The sequence below is a fragment of the Lagopus muta genome, chromosome 1 (assembly GCF_023343835.1).
Source record: "Lagopus muta isolate bLagMut1 chromosome 1, bLagMut1 primary, whole genome shotgun sequence".
NCBI lineage: Eukaryota > Metazoa > Chordata > Aves > Galliformes > Phasianidae > Lagopus > Lagopus muta.
Genome location: NC_064433.1, coordinates 110,009,955 through 110,029,956, shown reverse-complemented (window position 1 = coordinate 110,029,956; position 20,002 = coordinate 110,009,955). Strand labels below are relative to the sequence as shown.

Here is a 20,002-nt window from a genome sequence, read left to right as displayed (position 1 = left end):
ACTGCTTCACAGTGACTTCTGGCAAAGATGCTACAGTGATTGTGGCATAGAAATACAGCAAATTTTGCCACATGCTCAGTAGCCTTAGCAGTAGTCAGTAGTCTTTAGCAGAGGAGGCTGGTGGGCTGAGGGCAGCCTTTTTTTAATCTGCTGTGGATAAATCTGCTGGTGTTCACCTCTGACACATAAATCTCATCTCCTTGACAGGCATGTTAGCACTTGAAGGATTAGGCTTGTTTTCATCTCCAAGTAGTCAACTTAAAAGTACTTCCTTAGTACTTCTATTGGTTTCCTGGGCCTGGCTTACTAAAGAGCAGTATGGCAGAAGCACTGGATTCCAGACCTTGAGATTTGTACATACTTTCTTCTGCTATTTATTTCTTACCTCAGGATTGACGTATCACCAAAAATGGCAGGTGAATTCTCCCTTCCAACCAAGGAAAAATAAACGAAAGAACATCTGTAAGGGTTGCATACCATAGGCTATTTCTGTGGGTTATTGCTGACACAGTGCTGCAGTTGTAGGTAGGAACCTTCAGTAAAAGATCAGGTTAGTATATTCAGTCAAGTCTCCTCGGAAGTAGACACTGCAGTGTTTTGCACTGAAAAAACATCTACTCAGGAAAATGAATTCACTGTAAATTTTGTGTTTACTGTATGTAACTATCCTGTATTAATGCACGGTATTATCAGTCTTAATATACGTTAGACATAAGATAGTTTATTCAGTTTTAAACTGGAGCAAACTTTACTATGCGCTGTTCAGTCAAAGTTTATAGAGCGTAATTTATTTTCCTTGCCTAGGGTGAGCTTACAAAGGCTAGCAGGAATTCTGGCAGATAATTGTTCTGCAGTTTCAGACATTGTGCCTAGTGCAGACCCTCTTTCTATTGCGAAGTCCTTAGGTAGTTTTAGGAGAGATTTCCCTTTTTGTTGTTTTTTCCTAAAGAATTTTACTGGAAATCCAAAATACAAGGAAATCGAAATGACCATATAGGGTGTGTAATTTCAGTAGCCATGTCTTGCTTGATGTCATTTGTGGAAGAAGCTTCATAAGTGGCCTGTAAAGTTCATGGAAGTCCCTTTAATCATCATAAGCATGTGATTTTGGAATGTTATGGTTTGTATTCTTGCTGCTGTTTGCCATACTTACTGTGCTTACAGTTCTTTTAATTGTAAATGTTACTTATATTTTTGTGGTGTAAGAATTATAGTTGGAATTTTTAATATTGCAATATATTTTACTCAGAAATACTTGTTTGGAATTATGCAGCTAGTTGTGATGCTTTTGAGCATTTACCCTTTTGGTTATTGAAGAAGTGATAAAAGTATATTTACTACCTTTTTTACTGCACCTCCAGAAATCATTTAAATGCAAAGGGCTGCATCTGGTACCATAATTATGAAAGTTACTGGTTTGTAATATACTGGGATTTAGTGAATACTGATCATGGTACAGCAGTCCATACGCATATGATACAAAAGCAAAATGCTTATAATGTTAAAAGATTGGATTAGTTGAACAACTTTAAAGTCTAAGGCATTTTAAATATTTGCTGTTAGTTGAGGCCTTAAGTGTTACAGCTTTACATCTCCTAGAAAAGAAGGAATAAAAGCGTACAGGGAACATTTTTTGTCATCTTATACATGGTGAGTTTTATATTGTAATGATCATTTTCAAGTGAAGTTTCTACTTCTGTTACATTCATAAAAAATCTTTTCAACTCTTCATTTTAAATTGGGACCGTGTATATGTTCTTGCTTGTAGATGTCTAAACATAGCTTCAGTGTCTGGTGTTGGGATAAGTGTAATGCAAATACATGTAAGAGAAATTGTAAGACATATAGAGTTCTTTCTTGAAGTTTAGCTGGTTTCTGTCTTCAAAATGTGTTTAGCAGAAGTTTGCACTCAGCCTTCTTGGAAAGAGTAAGGAGAAGTGCATTTCTGCTGTTTAGTGCCATATTCTGATTTAGTACACTGCTTACTGCTTACCGAATGATTCCTAGGTGAAATCTGTGGCTTGTGTTGGACATTTTTACTACAGAAATCATAAAGCAGCTTTTAATGCATGTCCTTTCTTTGTGCTCGGTGATAGAAGTGGTATTCCAAGTGATGCTGAATTACTAAAGGCTTCATTATTAACAAAAGAGATCTTAAAATCTCTGGTGTATCTTTTTCAGCAGTATTTTGCTGGGTTTCATATAGTCTGCACTGTTTCCAAGGCTTGTGTAATTACAATTTATCAAGAGACGTTAAGTTAGTGCCTGACCCCCTGTAGTTTGCAGGCGAGTAAAATGTGCCTTGCGCTGTTGTCACTGTACTTAGTGAGCAGAGATTCAGAGCTCCCTCTTCAGCCTGTCTGCACCTTGCTTCAAGAAAAGCAGATTTGATACGTAGCTGAAAATGCTAAGAAGGATGAGCAATGACAGAATTTGAGGACAGACTTCTTTTCCTGAGAGGTCAATAAATGTTTCAATATGGGCTCAGACTGAATTTGCTCAGTTTAACAGGATCTGTCCTAGACGAACTGCGACTGCTGGAAAGTATCTGCATATCTTATTATATTAATAGAAGAGTTTGTGGGACTGTCAGCACAGAAACAATTGCAACATTTTTAGACTGAACCTAAAGTGTAAAATGAAGTCAGGCAGACATTTTTTGTGAAAATTGTTTGGTGCTCATTAGTGCTGTTCCTGATCTGGGCTAGTGCCTGTTGCCTGCTAGAGAAAGGGCCCTGCCTGCATGTTTTTTTCATACTAATGGAAGTGATAACTCTTTATAAGATAAGTACTGTATATGATATAATAATAGTTTTGTTTTCCTGCCACCCTTATCTACTTGATTTAAAGTTTGCAAATGTAAATTGAGGGTGAGGCTGTCCCAGCCATGTACTGAATGGCTGATTAGCTCCTGCTTTCTTCTAAAACATGTCAGTGCTGGGGTGCGTGCAGAGTATTGGCTCAGGAGCAGAGCTCTCGTGAGAGCATTCATGTCGTAGATACTGACAGTGGGAAAGTGTCCAGAGGGGAGGGTACATAACAATAGTCTGCTGAATGCCCTGCTTACCCGTTAAATAAGAGAACCTTTAGACATAGTGGAATAAAAGTTGCTTATATTAACACTGGATTCTATTAACTTAATTAGGGCATGTTAACCTTTATGTTAATACAGTGTAAGGTAATGAAAAAATGAAATGTTGGAAGTATTTCTTGTAGTAGTGATTGCTTTCAGCTGTTCCTTCTGTAAATGGTATCTCGAGATACAAAAATGAATTTGAGACAAAAAAAATGTGACTTTTAACATTACACTGTAAAAGGTACATGAAAGCTATCTGCAACGGAAGACCTGAAAATACTTCTTTTCCTTCCTTTCTTTCTTTAAAAGCAAATGAAAAAAAAAAAAACACCCTACTTGTTCTAAATAAACTTGAAGCAGAGAGAGGGAGTGGGGAGTTACTGTGCAGTAGCAGTTCTTAAATATTGGTGCTACACTGATTGTTTTGTCAATACTCTTATTTAAAATGATACAATCAGAGAGATACTCTGACTTCCTCTCTAATGTTGATTATTACTTTCTATTCTGGCATATTCTTTTTGTTTTCTGGAAGTACTTTCTTAATACAGTCTCTTACTCTATTTTTCTGATGGTATTACCCAGGAGGAAAAAAGACATTTTGACAGGTGGGAAACAGTGGATATATGTTGTTTATATATATAATCTGGAGCTTTGTGTTAAGTTTTATTTCCTTATTTTTCTGCATTTGGCTCTGTTTAGTATATGCTTACTTACAAGCCAGAATGTTTGATATCATGTGTAAATTGCATCGAAATGCATCAGAGGTCTGTTCGTTACATAATCCCGATTCACATGCTTATAGATCTTTAAAAGTTTTAACTATGAGAAGCCATTTTTTACATCTTTCAGACCCTATAGGTTTGTGTCTGTCTGGAGCAGAAATGACCTGAAATTACTAGCAGTTTGGCATTAAGTAATGCACAGCAGTTGATTCATCATGTAACTATATTTGACCTACTGTGCAGCAGTGAACTGCAGTATAATGAAGTTCTGTATCTCACAGGAGAGATTTAATAGAAAGCAGAACTGTAGTTGTAACTTCTAAAAACTGACTTGTTTGTTAATCTTGCTAGGATTTTGGTTGTCCTTCAAGAGCAAAGGAACATCAGGGGTATGGAAGTTGTTTGTTTATTTAAAGGTAGAAGCAATTATTAGAAAAAGGGTTCAGAAATGATGTATTAAAAGAAATAAAACAGAAGTAGACAGGCAAAAATAAATGTTGGGAGCTTGCAGTTTTATTTTATATAGACAAGTGGTGTCTTAAAATAATTGTGCAAACAAAGCCATTGAATGAAAGGAGATACTTTGCATCACAAAGTGCAAAAGATGTGCCAAATAGGCAACTTCATTTGATTCTTTTCAGTTGTGTCTGAGTAGGTTGTCTGCGTTGTAGGAGCACACTTGGTAAATGTTTTGTTTCATCAAAGACTGAAGTAAGTGCTTAAGTAGGGCGACAACATCCAGGGACTTGCACGTGTCTTTGTATCCATCTTCCTCAGTGAGAGTGTTGAGGAAGTATCTAACAGAGATTCATTCTATTCAAGTGGTGAGCTGAGGTTGTCTAGGACACTGAGGAGGGGTCAAAGAGAAGGTGCTGGAGTAGCTATGGATACTTCTCAAAAGAGCTTTCCCTGAAGGGACTGGATGGGGTTCAGTGGAGAGCTACGAGGGACTGAGAAATGCAGTCTCTAAGCTGATGATTAAACTATGCAAATCTCATTAAGATGCTGTTCTGGAGAATAGCGGGATAACAAATGCACTCATCTTGTTCAACTGTTGTTGGACTGTACATACAGAAGGAACTAAGGAGGTGATTCTGTGTGTGCTGTACGGGTAATTTGCTTAATCTTATGGACTAATAAAAGTGATGGCAACAGATGCTTATAAAGCAACTTAATTATTATATTTTGAATAGCAAGCTGTCTGCACAGTAAACTAGATTTCTTTAAGCCTCTGAGCAAAATTGCAGATAAAAATCTGTACTGTAAAATTATTCTTTAGGTTCTTGGAGAAAATACCCCCCTCAAGTAGTGGTCACTAAGAAGACCAAGCAAAAGTGAAAGTCTATTGTGACTAAGAGAAGAAAATTCACTGGGGGTAACTGTTCTGTTTGTTACTAGATAAGCCAATTGCTAAGAAGTGGAGAACAAAAAAGAAGAGTGTTCTGTTTTGTCTAGCTGCCTGTCGGGGCTCCTTTAAAAGAGCATTATCAAAAACTCTTTCCATACTCTCAGAAATTTAGGTATCGTTTCCCCATGAGCAATCCTTTTGAAAGGAGAGTTAATGAAATGTCGCAAGACTCGAGACTTACAACTTGAGCTGTTTATTTTGGAAAAAGTGATACCAATTGATGTCTTGCTCTGTTCCAACTGGTGCATCTCATTAGTGTCTTGGAGGATAATACGAAAAACACAGTGTCCTTCTCATTAAAGATGCTCCATCGTTGGTTCCCTTTGAGGCTGATGAGAGGCCAAGTCCTTCCTGTAAGCAATATAAAGAAGTTCATTACTGCTTTGTTTTGCTTCTTGTAAAAGAAATAGCTCACTTGCTATGTGTTATTTATAAATGTGCGTTCACAGCCTGAAAAGGGCACACAAGCTCCAGACAAAACTTTTGTTTGATAATTGCTTACAGCAGTCGCTAGACAAGGAGGCAGGTAGAATAATTGAACAACCTCACCTCAGCTGTAAGTTTGTGTCATCACTTCTAGGGCAGTGTCCAGAATGCCTAAGGGTAAAACTCTCAGATGTATCTGAACTTGAAAGCTTTGCCAATTTGTCCTATCAGAGAAGAGAAATGAGATGTATGGACTTGATGGCAATGCCTATTGAAAGGGCCTAACATGCTTTATGTAGTTCTTTTTGTTTGGTGCTAAAGTGAAAGAGTAGAGAGCAATCCATTGAGATAAGTAAAGGAAGGAGACCAGCAGAAATGAGCTGTGTCTAAGAAAGGATGTTTTAAAGGGATAAAAGTATAAACTGACAAGCAGAGGGTGAAATGGTCTGGAAAATGGGCTGATAACTGGCTGGCATGTAAAGAAGGGTAGGAAATAAGCATTGTGAGAAGGAGTGGAAAAAGCAGTTTCAAGGCTGAAGTGTAAAAACCTGGGTTCAGTGCTGATGTCTATATCACTGTGGCAGAAATAAACTGAGGGTGATCGTTCTGAAGGGCTTCCTGAGCTTTGGGAAGTCAGGGAGTGAATCCATGGGATTGGAAAGCACAATCAAAGCAAGGAGTGTGTTTGAGGGAAGTACTTTGCAGAAACAGGAGCTGGATTAAGTTTGTGTTTTGCTCTTAAAAACCTCTTGGTTTTTTAGGATGCTTTCTTTGACGTACACAAAAGGCTATTTTGGCTTGCAGGCAAATTGTTCAGTGGCTGTAAAGTCATCTTATTTCTGGCAAGTAAACTTCACTGGGGTAAAAGTTTTAAAAATAAAATTTTACGTGTTGTAGTTTCACAGTCCAAGCCCTGCTTAAATATATTCTGTTCTGTTACAGAAAAGCAAATACAGAAATACCTGAGAGTAAAGAAAAAATAACATGTATTTTAACTGTTGCATTTAGAGAGGGGGAAGGCTAAAAGAAAGAAAAAGTTTGGTACCACTAGTTACAATGCTTTTCTTAAATAAGTCATTAAATGTGCTTCTGTTTGTCTTACTGTAATAGCTTAAGAACAAGGTGATTATCAAATGAAAGAGAAAGATGTAAGTCATTTTAAAACAAGAGAGAAAGGAACATTATTTCTTACATAACATGTAATTAACCTATGAAGCTCTGCCAACCTATAGTAGTGAGGTAAAAAACAGAACAGAATTCAAAAGTGATTAGAAATACATTTGCATAATGAGAAAATTCACGATTATTTCATAGGATTTTCAGTAGGTTTGGAAAAGAATGATTCCTGGGAGTATTGCCAGCTAGTACCTGGTTGTGAAAGGCTGAAGCGAAGAGCTGCATTATAAACAGGTTGTATAATTATCTGGCATTATTTGCATTTAACCATAATGTAAGCTTGGCTTAATTTCTTTGAATTGCCCTTTGAGAGCGCATCTTTCTGCTGGCTGCAGAAGAAGCCTGTGGAGATGAGCCTCAGACAGCCAGCACCAGGCATTGTGAATAGTCACCTCATTCCCAGTGTGAAGAGTGGTGATAACCATTTTCCTGTGTTTTTGCCCCGTGAAAGAAATTAGTTATATCCACTAATTGTTAAGGAAGACTAAGTCTTTCTATTTTGCATCAGGGTTAGGTCAGTTAAGTACTGTGCATCCCAGTGGTTCAGCTTTCTTCTGCGAGCACATTTTTAAAATGTTTTTTTCATTCTCTGCATGTTGAGTAATTCCAATGGATTTAAGATACAATATCACATAAATCCACTGTTCCTTATATTCATGTTAAATGTGATTTTTATGTGAGAAAGAGAGGGTATTAATTTTGTTCTTCGGAGTAACTATAATCTCCTGAACGATAAAACCCTGTTAATTCTCATGCAGCTAATCCTCAAATAATAATTCACTTAAACTGACTTCACAACAAAAATAACTGCTTATGTGCAAATGATTGTAATGTGGTCTGTGAATTGTACCTTAAATGGAAATGCATAGATAGCTGGAAATTGCTCAGGAGCTTTTTCACTGATCTCAAAAAGTCACAATCTTTTTAAAAAGATAAGGAGCAAATGCTTTAAAGTAGAAGCTAAGAGTTCTAGAAAACTCCTAGCAAAAGCTTAGAAGAGAAAACTATAGCCAGGAATGAAATACAGGAAACACACACGCAAAAACCAGCAATGCCAAGTGTTTCTGATCAGAGATACTGAGTAGTCAATACGGAGGCAGAAGACACTAAATATTTTTGTTGAGATCTTGGGAAAAAGGCAGATAGGGTGTTTACATTGTGGGATGCGCGATAACCCGCTCTCTGTTTTTCACAGTGTTCAGAGAGGAGGACATTGAACCCTTATGCGATGGTTTTAAGTCAGAAGCCCAGATAGCAGATGTCCTTGAGCTGTGAAAGAGCAGGCTGGAGTTGTTGTTGATCATGCGTACAGGTTTTTGATAGTTCTTAGAAAACAGAAAGAGTTGCATAGGACGTGAAAATTTCCGTGAGACTGATTTCAGAGTGGGATGACTACTGAGAATGTAATGCTGGCAGTCTGGCATTAGGCCTGAGTGAAATAACAAAATCATTCAGGTGATTAATTTAAGAAATGTAAAGGGTAGTAATTAATGACAATGAGTTCTGGCTCATGGAAAATAAGTATTATGCTAACTACAATATTCTTCATGTAGCTTAGCATCTTTAAAGTAAAACAGTTAAAATTAATACAGCTTTTTAACACATTTTGCTTCCTGCTTGCATAACATCTTCGTTAGTAAGCTAGCGTGATGCAAAGTCAATACAATATCTATTGCAGTGTATAGCAACCAACTGATATCTGTAATGTCATCGTTACTGGGGTGAGCGGAGCTTCAGAGATGTTGCCCTGGGATCTGATTTCAGCCTTGTTTTTCCTCGTGATGTAGGGCTATAAGTGGGGAGTGAAGCAGTTAGAGTCCATCATGCGTGGCATGGAACCATGGCAGCTTCAGAAGGAGCAACCAGGTTCCTTACCCATACAGTGAAAACAGTGAACTATAGGAAAGAGTGTGGTGGGCAGATGGAGGCTTACCAGGCTGTACTATCAATCTTCATTTGTCGGAAATCCATAGATAAAGTGAAGTTACTTGTTAATATTTGCTGAAATCAGAGACTGCACAGTGCTCTGTGATGAAGAATACAGGCCACTTGCAGAACACTTGCAGAGTTCACACCTGTGTTTCTGGGAAACAATGTGTTTTGTTACAGCCAGATGTGAAGTTGTGCTGTGGGAAAAAAGGAGTGTGAAGCATTTTTAGAAGGTGAGGGAACATATCCTAGAAAGCAATAAAATGAAACAGGGGTGTTATAGTGAATCTGGTGATTGTTTATTCAAAAGATCCGTTCATCATATAAAATTCAAGCACCTATTTCATCTACTGCAGTTGGTGTCACTCATAAGCCTGACAATTTGACTTTGATCCACGGGTTAAAACAATTAGGTGATTTGTGGCTTTTACCTGTCAAGCAATTGGCAGTGGGCTGAGAGCTGCAGCTTTGGCTCCAGGAGGTGCTGCACATCATTCACATCTCTGTCCTTACCTTTGTGAGGCTGACAACTAACTACTCTTGACTCTGTGGGAATGAAGGATGTTTTGCAGCCTGTACAGCCTGTGAAAACTCAGTTTAAAGCAATGATGGATGAAACCTGTCCTTCTACTCATTCTTCCATCATGGCATTATAGGTGACTATTTGGGCTTGCATTTTCTTCTCAAGGCCTAAGTTAGGCTTGTTTTTTGCATTTGCTCCCTCTTTCAGCCCCTGTGAAATCCTGCAAAAAAAAAATTACATGATTGCAACAGTAATGTGTGGTTTTCTCTACAGTCCCTGTGGTCAAAAACGATCTTTTACTTTCCCTGTGCTGGCCACAGTTCTGTATTTCCATTGTTGGAGATGTTCAGTGAATAGATAGACTATTTTGTTTCAGGTGCCAGTATCAAGTCTATTTTATTTAGTATTTCTCCAGAGTTGCTGTTGTTTGTTCTATGATTTATATCACTCTGATTTGCACACTGTCAATTACAGTGTTATGCTTTAGTAATTCTCTTCTGTTGCTGTTAATAGTAACTTATTCTGATTGATGGTCAGAAAAAAATAGATGAGTGAAACGGGTCTGATAAAGACAACTTTTAAGATTCTGCCCATCTGTTTTCCATGCCACTTGAATTACAAGTGTTTCCCAGTCTCAGTTTTTTTTTTTTCTGGCCCTATTCCTCCTGAAATTTCTGCACAGGGTTTTAGTAACTTAATAGGAAACTGCAGGGTCATTTGCTGTAGTATCAGCTTCAAGCATTGACTTTGAGATTCCTCTGTTCATCTGATCTTTTTCTCTGTATTGTCTGCTTTCTTCAGCATCTCTTTCACTTTTCAAATGTGTAATTTCTGTAGGCATACAGCAGTCTCTCCTGTCTCTGCTGCCTCTCTTCCCTGAAGACCCTATGTAATCTGAATTTACCAAGTGTTTGCTGTGTGTCACTGACCTCAAGTGACTTGAATCACAGTAGTTCTGGGTGTTGTCCTTTTTCTTCAGCTTCGGTCTTCCTATTCTTCCTTGTATCAGAAAGTGCCTGAGAACTGCTTCTTAATTCAAACTGATTTTTTTCCATAGTTCTGTTGGATATTAATGCTGTGGATTTGCTTTCCTTGAGTTTATTTTTCAGTTTCTTGATGCAAAGATTATAGTTCCTAATATCCACTCTTCCGATTTTAGTTTCATCTTGCAAGTATATTCTTGAATCTCAGATTCTCACAGCCATCATTGATAAGTTTCTTTCAGTAGTGGTGATTTTATATTGCCACATTTCTGTGTTTTTTTTTCCATTTTTTTTCCCCCCTGTGGGGCAGCAGTGTAGTGTCTTTGCAAGAACTGTCTCAGGCATTAAACACAGGTCAGTGACATTGTGTTGAATTGGATGATGCCTCATCAAATCTTCTGCTGAAAGCATCTCTTTCAGTTCCTTTGAGGTTGTAATCTATTTTGGAATTAGGCTCACCTAGCACAGTGAATAGCTGTGTTTGGAATTTTGTCTGACATCTTTTGAGACACTTGTTATGTCTTTGTCTGTATTGCTCTGATCTCCCATCAGAGGATAGAAGTGTAGGAGATAGAAATCTGGTTTAAATTGTTCCTTGTCATGATGAACAACAATTTCTCTGGATGCTCGTCGTTGCTACAGCCTGAGGTACATGTGATGTTTGTTCTTTAAAGTATTTGTCATAACAGTCAGTCTGTTGTGATCTTAAGCCCAAAGTCCTTCTTACTCATGGTTCGTAATAGCTTGATTTGAAATAATGCTCTCACATGCCAGCATTAAGCTCTAGGATGTTTCTCAGTGCTAATATCACAGTTTCTGTGTTTGTTACAAGCTATATTGATAGAAGTTTCACCTAATACTGTGGCAGCTGTGTTTTCTGTTGAAGAACCTTGGTTATCAGGACATATTTTTGTAGCTAGTGAGTTCTAGGAGGATAAACGACTGAATCACGCCTTAGCACATCTTATATCCTGGAGCACTGAGAAATGGTAAGAACAGTAGCTAATGAATTAAATGGGGTTGGAAGAAAGATTTGAATATTAGTTAGAAGAAATTTAAAGCAGTGCAGTTATTTTTAACAAACAACCACAATTAGGGGATATCTCTGTTAATGAGGACCTGGTGATAGTGACTAGAAATTGTGGATTCTCAATCTCTGCGGTCATTTTCAGCACTGAAAGTCATTCATAATAGAAGAAGCTGACATGCATACAGTAGGCTGTCCATGCCTCAAAACCTCCAGAGAAAGATTAGCAATTACACCAAGCAAGGTCCTGATTCAGGTACAAGTGCAGGTGTTGAAACAACAGCTTAACAAGAGTAGTTCTTTCCTGTGTTTTCCAAGCAATATGGTGAAGTAATGGTGGTTCCTTCTAGCTCCAAAATGTGGCAGTCAGGGAGAGGTAGATAGGTGGCTGTATAATTTAGTGTTGTATGTTTCTATTTTTGTGACTCCAGCATTGTTCTTCTTGCTGAGGAATTATCATTTTGCCACTACTCTGTTACAGTGCTGTGCATAGTATTACCAGACTGCACTATCTCACTTGCTGTGAATTCTTTATCCACCAGCCAGTGCCAGCCTAGTAAGGTTCTTCTGTTTCTATTTGAAAACTGCTTTCTGTGTTAGATTTGGTCAAATGAGTCATGCTAGCTTTTGTTTAAATAGGCTTTATTTTTAACTAGTGGTGATGACATTGCAGACTGGAGGGGAAAATTGGAATGATTTTGAATAATATCAATTTATACAGTGAGAATACTCTATTAAAATATATATGAGCTTTCTTTGCATCTTGAATTACAGTTTTTGTTACTGTCATTATTTTGCAGAAAAGATAACACTTCAGTTTCTAGTTACTGTTATTTTGCAGGAAAGATAACACTAATTTTTTTTGTTGTATTTGTCAAGTATTGATAGAGACAGCTCTTCTTTCCTTTTAGGAATCTGGGTAAAAATGGCTTATCTAACAGTAGTATTCTATTGGATAAATGCCCACCTCCACGACCACCGCCTCCACCATACCCTCCCTTGCCAAAGGACAAGCTGAATCCACCTACACCTAGTATTTATGTAAGTAAAGTAGAAGTAATTTGCTGACTGTGTCCTGTTAATTATTTGAGTATCTGAATTACATTATGCAGTTATTTCAAAGATGCAGTGTTCACAGCTGAATTCTAGTTACAGTGTATGAAGAGGGAAAATGTTAGACTTGTGCAGTTGTGAGTGAAGAACAGCTTCAAAAAATTAGGCTTATTCATTATTTATAGCACTGATGGAACAGGCAAAAATAGTTTGTGAGTTATAGTACACAGCAATTTAGGTGTATTTGTACATTTTTTGCAAATGACAGTTTCAGTGATAAGAAAGCAAATGATTAAACTGAACTTTCCTGACAGTCTATTTCAAAATATTGTAGGGAAAATTAATTAGAGCTGAGATGATGGTAACGACAAAATGTCATCAGTTAGGAAAATAAAAGTTTTATTAATAGAATAATTCAGTTGGAAGGGGCCTACAAACATCATTGAATCAAACTGCTTTTTAAGGTAGGTTTTTTTTTTTTCTTATGCATCCATTGAAACTCCTGTTCCAGAAATAAACTTCGGTAATAGCTTTATGCAGCATTGTAGGTAACTTTCCTAATAATGAAATTGTAAACTGTAGTGTGCCCATTCAGCTAGTATAAAAACCTCAGGGTAGCTTTGCTCAGCTGAACTTTAGGACCAGAAGCACTTGGCAGACTTGTGTGCTGCAGTCCAAGCAGTCTGCTTAAGCACTGGATTATGTTGGAAGCAATAGTGCTGCTCTTAGTGTTGAACCTGAGTTAATCTTCCTAATTAAGAGTCTGTTGTAGCTTCATTGAGTATTTGCAAAGCTGATAAATCCCCATGTTGCAGCATTCTGGATGTGGATGTGCAAACATGTGTCCCGGTATTTAGGAACTGTGTTGTTTATTGAAAGAGATGTCTTCAGCATATATACAGTCTCTGTCTACAGTGTCACTGATACTTCGTTCACAGTCTGTCTGCAGGATTTTAAAAGATTCATAGCAATTAAAAATAAAAGCGAGGAGAAACTGCAGCATAAAATCGAGGTTGTAGATTTACAAAAGCGTAGGCAAAAGAAATCAATTTTTCCAGTTAACATGAGATATACTCTGAGAGTGCACTTTTTAATTATACTGCTTCTTGTATACATTATCTGCGGGATTAGTTTTTTACATTCTGAAAAGAACGTCAGTACATTATCTTGCTCTTCAGAGAATTCTGCAGATTTAGAGAATTTACGGGGCTGCTGTCAGATAAAGAAATAAACTGCAGGAAACCTGAGTTGCAAAAGCCGAAGCAACCTGGGAATAATTCATGCCAAGAAATAAATTACAATAACGAATTAATTTCAGAAGGAGTAAACCCAGCTTACAACGTGGAAAATGGTTGTATGATGTTGCTATTCAATGCCCTCAGTGTGAAGAAATGAATGAAATTCCTGTCTTCCTTCTGTTGTTTCACATTTTTTATTGTTCTTTCTTATTTTACAAACAAGAAGTCCAACCTCATCTGATATCTAATATTGCATTGTAATTTTACAGTTGGAAAATAAACGAGACGCTTTCTTTCCACCTTTACATCAATTTTGTACAAATCCAAACAACCCTGTTACTGTAATACGTGGCCTTGCTGGAGCGCTTAAATTAGGTAACTTTAATTTGGTTACATTTTCTTTGTAAAAATAGATATATTTTTCAATGATGTTTCTCAGTTCTTAAAAGTGGATATTTCATACTGCGTTACTGTTCTGTTTAGAGTAATTAAGGGAACATGTCACTTAGCTCACTGCTATTTCTAACCTAGATCAACTTAAAAAAAAAAAAAATAGCAAACTTCCATCAGATAGTGTTGATCACAGACAGAAACTGAGCTGATGGTATGGGAGCAGAAATTTTTTCTTGTGAAAACTATGCCTATGTGACTTTGTGCTTTGATTTAGTGATGTCACCGTGAACGTTCATAGAGCTCTAATTTCTGAAAAATATTTGTTAATTGAGTTACACATCTTACGGATTTGTAGTTGGAATATGGTCTGTAAAATAGCTGTCAAGGTTTTTCTAGGCTTCTGCTGTTGTGTAGAAAAGCCTCTTGAGCATTACCGTAACATTTCATATATATATGTGTATATATATATGTTATAAATCAATCAGATAATGTTAAGTATTAATATCATCTCTTCTAAACCTTCTTGTCATATAGTAACAGCCATTTGTGACTTTTTTTTCTTATTTATTAGATCTAGGACTCTTCTCTACTAAGACATTGGTAGAAGCAAATAATGAACACGTAGTAGAAGTGAGGACACAACTACTGCAGCCAGCAGATGAAAACTGGGACCCCACTGGAACAAAGAAAATCTGGCGTTGTGAAAGCAGTAGATCTCATACAACAATTGCTAAATATGCACAGTACCAGGCCTCCTCATTCCAGGAGTCTTTAAGGGTAAATATATTGCTATTATGTAAATTAGAATTTTGTGGCCTGTGTACTAACTCTGGAATTAAGCTCTGTTAGTAAAATCTCTTGAAAAAGAGTCCAGATGTCATTCAAGAAATGGAGACATTCCTACCAGCATGAAAAGCACAGATGAATTTACAGTCTATTTTAAACAGAGCATTAAATACTATACAGGATGTTCTCTCATGTGCTTAACATAGACTTCATTTTCTTAATATAAAGCTACTTAGTGTTACGTATTTTAAAAGCTTGTTAGCTTTAAGCCTTCTTATAGTGATGTCAAAATTAATATTGAAATATTAAAAATTTCAAATGTTCTTTTTTTTTCAGTCATATTGGTTCAAATTTTAGGCATGACTTCATTCTTTGTTGTAACCTGAATGAATCAGAATGTGACTTATTAGAAGTTTATGCTCATACTTTTAATACAACTGTTTAAAATATCGTAGAAACTTTTCTTCAGAATAGTAACTGATGTTTCCTGTACTAGTTACTGATGGGTTCCAAATTTAACATTTTAGGAGCTATTAGACACACAGAACTGAGTAAAATGTTCACAGTGTTGCAAACATTATACTTCATTGGTGCTGAGTTTCAATATTTTTGTTAAGTAGTGAACACATACTTCGAATTAGATAAAGGCATTCATCTAAGGCTTATGTTACTGAGTGCTTTGGAAAGACTAGATTAAGGTACAACAAAGACAAAGGGTATTATTAATCACTTGTGTATTAGAAAAAGGAGAAAAAGTGGAGAATTGACTGTTTCAGTTTTCACTGCCATTACACAAAAACAGTGATGATTTCATTAAGAAAAGAAAGAGAAATTCCCTAATTTCTTGCATTGCTGGAAGGGATTAGAAGCAAAGAAATGTATCTGTGGTTGGAAAAAGGAAAAGGGAGAGTGGTTAAATATTCTAAGCCAAATTGATACAAGATGAGGAAAAGACACAGGAATACCATGCGGGAAGCAGGGAGAGCTGGGCAGAATAGTGTGTGGCTTGGCCTAAGTAGTCATGAATGGGATTTTTCTCAAAGAATTGCACCGATGTTGTGTTCTTGAGCATCATTCTGGAGGAGAACATTGTGTATAAATGAAACTACAGGAAAGCTAACTTTTAATAAAGTATGTGGTTGATTACATATACTCCTGTCAGCAGGAAAGCCTCAGCTTTGTTTTTGCATCAAGAAGCAATTGCAGTATTTTCTGTGTTTTTTTTTTCCTCTGCTACAAAGTGGTGATAAAAATGTAGTACATGAAATAGTTTTCATAATGTCAATTTTCATTTTTTCCTCAAAAATCAAAATGGCATTGTTTTGTTTGTGTTCCTTTTTCCTAACACTGCTGTGACCTGTCCTTAGATGACTTTTCAGTGTTCAAATGAAAGCTGAGTTTCTCCTTTCTACAGATACAGTTCTCTTGACTTGCCTTAAGTGACCTTTTTTTCCCCCCTCTAACAACTATAACGTTGCTTTTCTAACATGTTTTACAGTATTTCATAAAACCATCATTGCTCAATCCTTTTTTGTTCCTCTTTGTCCTTCGTTCAAAGGATGAATAGGACTTTCTCAGGTACATAGGGCACTTTGATGTCTAACAACTGCCTCATTCAAAGCACAGAGTCTTTGGACAGCATCCAGGCAGTTCCTTCCTGCTTTTTGTCTTACTTTCTCCTATGCCTGTATACTTGTGAAAAAGGAAGTTTTTAAAACCAAACTTTGAGCCCACTGTACTAAAAAGATGAAATTACATCACTTAATGCTGGTTAGACTTTTTCCACTAGTCATGGTCCTAGCTACTGCAGTGCTAAAATAGCAGATGGCTATTAAAAATTCAAAGAACTTTGTATAATGGATATTGTAAAATGAATTTTATAAATATTAGTCAGCCTATTTTCACATCAGGAGACCTGTTTAACTTTGAAGGCAGATAAATGTTCTGGTCTAAAAATGTTAGATTGGATTTCTTTTTACCTACATAATGAAGCAAACCCAGCACATAAATTTGTAACTCTAATATAGGTTAGCAAAAGAGTTTACAGTGTAGAAATTTCCTGTTGTCCTGGCCTGAACCTCACAGAATTTTTATCACAAAGATTTTTTGCAACAGCTTTTGACTAATAATGTTTATTTTCTTAGTGGCAGCATTCGCATGAGACGCTGGATGCAGATATTTTAAACGTTGTACCACCGTTTTCAAACAAATGTTATTACTTCATACTTCTGTGTGCCTGTATTTTTATGAATATTCTTTTTAATATTTAAATTATTTAGATGTCACTGTTTAAATAAATGATAGCATTTTCACAATTGCATTTTTAGGAGGAAAATGAAAAAAAGAGTCACCACAAGGACCACTCAGATAATGAATCCACATCTTCAGATAAGTAAGTGTGGTATAAATATGGTAATTTTACAGTTACATTTGTGTGTATTTTTACACTATTCCTATTTGCACATCCACCTACTACTTCTTATATTTACAGTTCTGGGAGGAGGAGAAGAGGACCTTTTAAAACAATCAAGTTTGGGACCAACATTGACCTGTCAGATGACAAAAAGTAAGTTTGATTGCAGTTTCTTTTGCCCACAGTGGTATTCTGCACTGTTACGCTTCTTCTGGAAAGCTAATGCTTCTGGAAAGCGAATTCTTCTTGGAAGACAGTTATTTCCTGATAATCCCAATTCCAGTTGCAAGCTATATTGCCGTGTTACCTTTAATCTTTTGTTAAATTGTTGTTATAAATCCTTCTTACCTTAAAATCTGTTTTTGAGTTTGTCTTCCCAGTATCTTTAATTTTTCAGTAATGAACTTTCAAATTCCATCAGTCACTTTCCAGTAATACTTCTAATATATTCCATTTGTTTCATTCCGATGCTTTAAATTGTTTTCCCTTTTTCCCCCTTTTATACCTATTCTCATTTATTTTGTTTCCTTTTTCTCTTAGCTCTTGCTTCTCTATTCAGAAGCAGTGCTCAGAGTATGTAGCAAAGTCCGAATTGATGACTATGAGTGGAAAAGCCATGATAAAATTAGAAGCGTAAGGGGAATACAGAGAATTCTTCAAATGAGAGATTTCTGTGAGACCAAGAAATAAGGAAAATGGCTCAGAAAAACTTCACAACGTTTCAGAAATACACTGAAATCATTCTTTTTTGTTTTTATCCAGTAATAATTTTTTATTTAGTTCAGTCTCTGCTTGGATCTTTTTTGGAAGTGCGTGCTATTACTGTTCTACCCACTGCAGTAGTAAAATTCTGATCCAATTCAGTTACGAGAACAGGAGAAAAGAATATAGTACTGGAAATTGGAGGATGCTAATGAATTTTTTGCAGCATATTCTGCGTGTATACATAGGCGATTAGAGATCGTTGTAAAATATAAAATAAGATCATATATTTTTCTAAACAAAATTCTGTCTTACAAAATTACTGCCAATAAACTAACCCTTAGAGCAATCCTTTTGGAAAGACTTTAACCCTAACCTGGGAACAACTAAGCAGAGGATCATAGAAATTGTATTTTGATACTTTAAATAGATCTCATAGAATCACACATACATTCCACATCTGATTTTCAGTCTCAATTTCTGATACAAAACAGTTTTTCCCTGAACTGGCTTGTCATACTCAGGATTGTATTTGGAAATGTTTTCAAATTGAAGGGGTAGCACAGATACCTGTGTGACATTACAGAGACCCACATAAGTTTGGAGAATTTGTATTTAGAGATATTATCACTAATAAAAGCATTCAGTTCCATGGCACGTGCGTACAGCTGACTTCACTCCTGGTTATAGCAATCATGTCTGCAAGTCAAACTATGTTCAGACAGTCTTCCTAGCAGATGTCATGACATAATATCATTTGGCTCTTGAAAGCATCAGTAACAGTTTCTGACTGGTTTAAGAGTGTGGGAACAGCAGACCGTTGTGTTTACAGAAAAGATATATGATATACACAAAGGTGTAAACTAAAAGCAGTTTTCTTGTGATATAGCACCAGATTAAATAACTGCAAGATTGAGTTAGGTCACCAGGTCTTCTAGTTCACAGTTAAAATAAATTCACGTTTAAATTTCTCTAGCTGTCGAAGTAAGGTTATTGCATTCTATAAGCTTCCCTTCTAAAAGATGCTAAATTATACAGCAGTGAGTCGTCTACTCCTTCATCTCCTATGATAACAATTTTCTGAAAATGTTTGTATTTCCCAAACTCAGTTCTAAGAGTTTCAGGGATTCACAGTTTGTCAATTTGCTATTTTGCTGCAGGTGGAAGTTGCAACTCCATGAACTGACAAAACTTCCTGCTTTTGTACGTGTGGTATCAGCAGGAAATCTTCTAAGCCATGTTGGTCATACCATCCTGGGCATGAACACAGTGCAGTTGTACATGAAGGTTCCAGGAAGCAGAACACCAGGTGAGTATAATTTTTGTATGGGAAAAAAAAAAAACAACAAAGGAATTTACTGCTATCGAATTAATTTATCTGCTCTGCAGGTTTTCTGTATTTTATAGCAGGCATAAATATGATAATGAAGTACATAGTCATTATTTTTTAATTTCTAGATTAACTGAATCTGCATGTACAAAGCACTAAATTATCTTTTAGGAGAAATTTCTGAATTTCTGTAATGCTTGATAGTTGTCATTCTGATCTCTTGCATGTAACACTGGATTCCAGATTTTTTAAGGGGAGAAGAATGAGTTCATATACTTGAACCAAGTTTGTAATTAGCGTGCCTTGAAAGTTTTTACAGACTTCCCAAGTAGGTCTTGTATAATCATAGTAATCCCTACACATTTAAAATTGTTCACTGCTGTCTGAGAATAGGGCTTCATAATGGGTAGTGCTGTGCTATGACACTTTTGTGGGTTAACCCTAATAGCCAACTAAGTGATGCACAGCATCTCACTCACACCCTTCCAAGTTGAATGTGGAAGAGAATCAGAAAGATAAAAGTGCAGTAACTCTTGGATTGAGATAAAGACGTTGTAATATGTCAAGCAAAAGCTGTGCATGCAAGTCAAGCAAAATAAGGAATTTGTTCACTGCTTCCTATTGGTACGCAGATGTTTAGTGAAAATAAACTCCATCCCAGCCAAACCCAGTACAGGCACTTGACTGAGGCTTGGGAGATCACAGAACGTTGGAATGACTTTGTTTGGAAGGGACTTTAAAGATCATCTAATTCCAACCGTCCTGCCATGAGCAGGGTCACCAACTAGACCAGGCTGCCCAGGGCTCCATCCAGCCT

General features: G+C 36.6%; 1 protein-coding gene across 10 annotated transcripts in view; it reads left to right on the top strand.

Moving 5' to 3' along the window:
- Positions 1-20,002, top strand: part of KDM6A (lysine demethylase 6A) — a 148,872-nt gene that overhangs the window by 113,174 nt on the left and 15,696 nt on the right. For all 10 annotated transcript variants that reach the window (XM_048955736.1, XM_048955747.1, XM_048955699.1 and 7 more), the window contains 6 exons: positions 12,182-12,311; positions 13,831-13,936; positions 14,526-14,731; positions 17,068-17,132; positions 17,232-17,306; positions 19,016-19,164. In XM_048955736.1, coding sequence (XP_048811693.1) covers positions 12,182-12,311; positions 13,831-13,936; positions 14,526-14,731; positions 17,068-17,132; positions 17,232-17,306; positions 19,016-19,164 — 731 coding nt within the window. The remainder of the gene's footprint in view (positions 1-12,181; positions 12,312-13,830; positions 13,937-14,525; positions 14,732-17,067; positions 17,133-17,231; positions 17,307-19,015; positions 19,165-20,002) is intronic.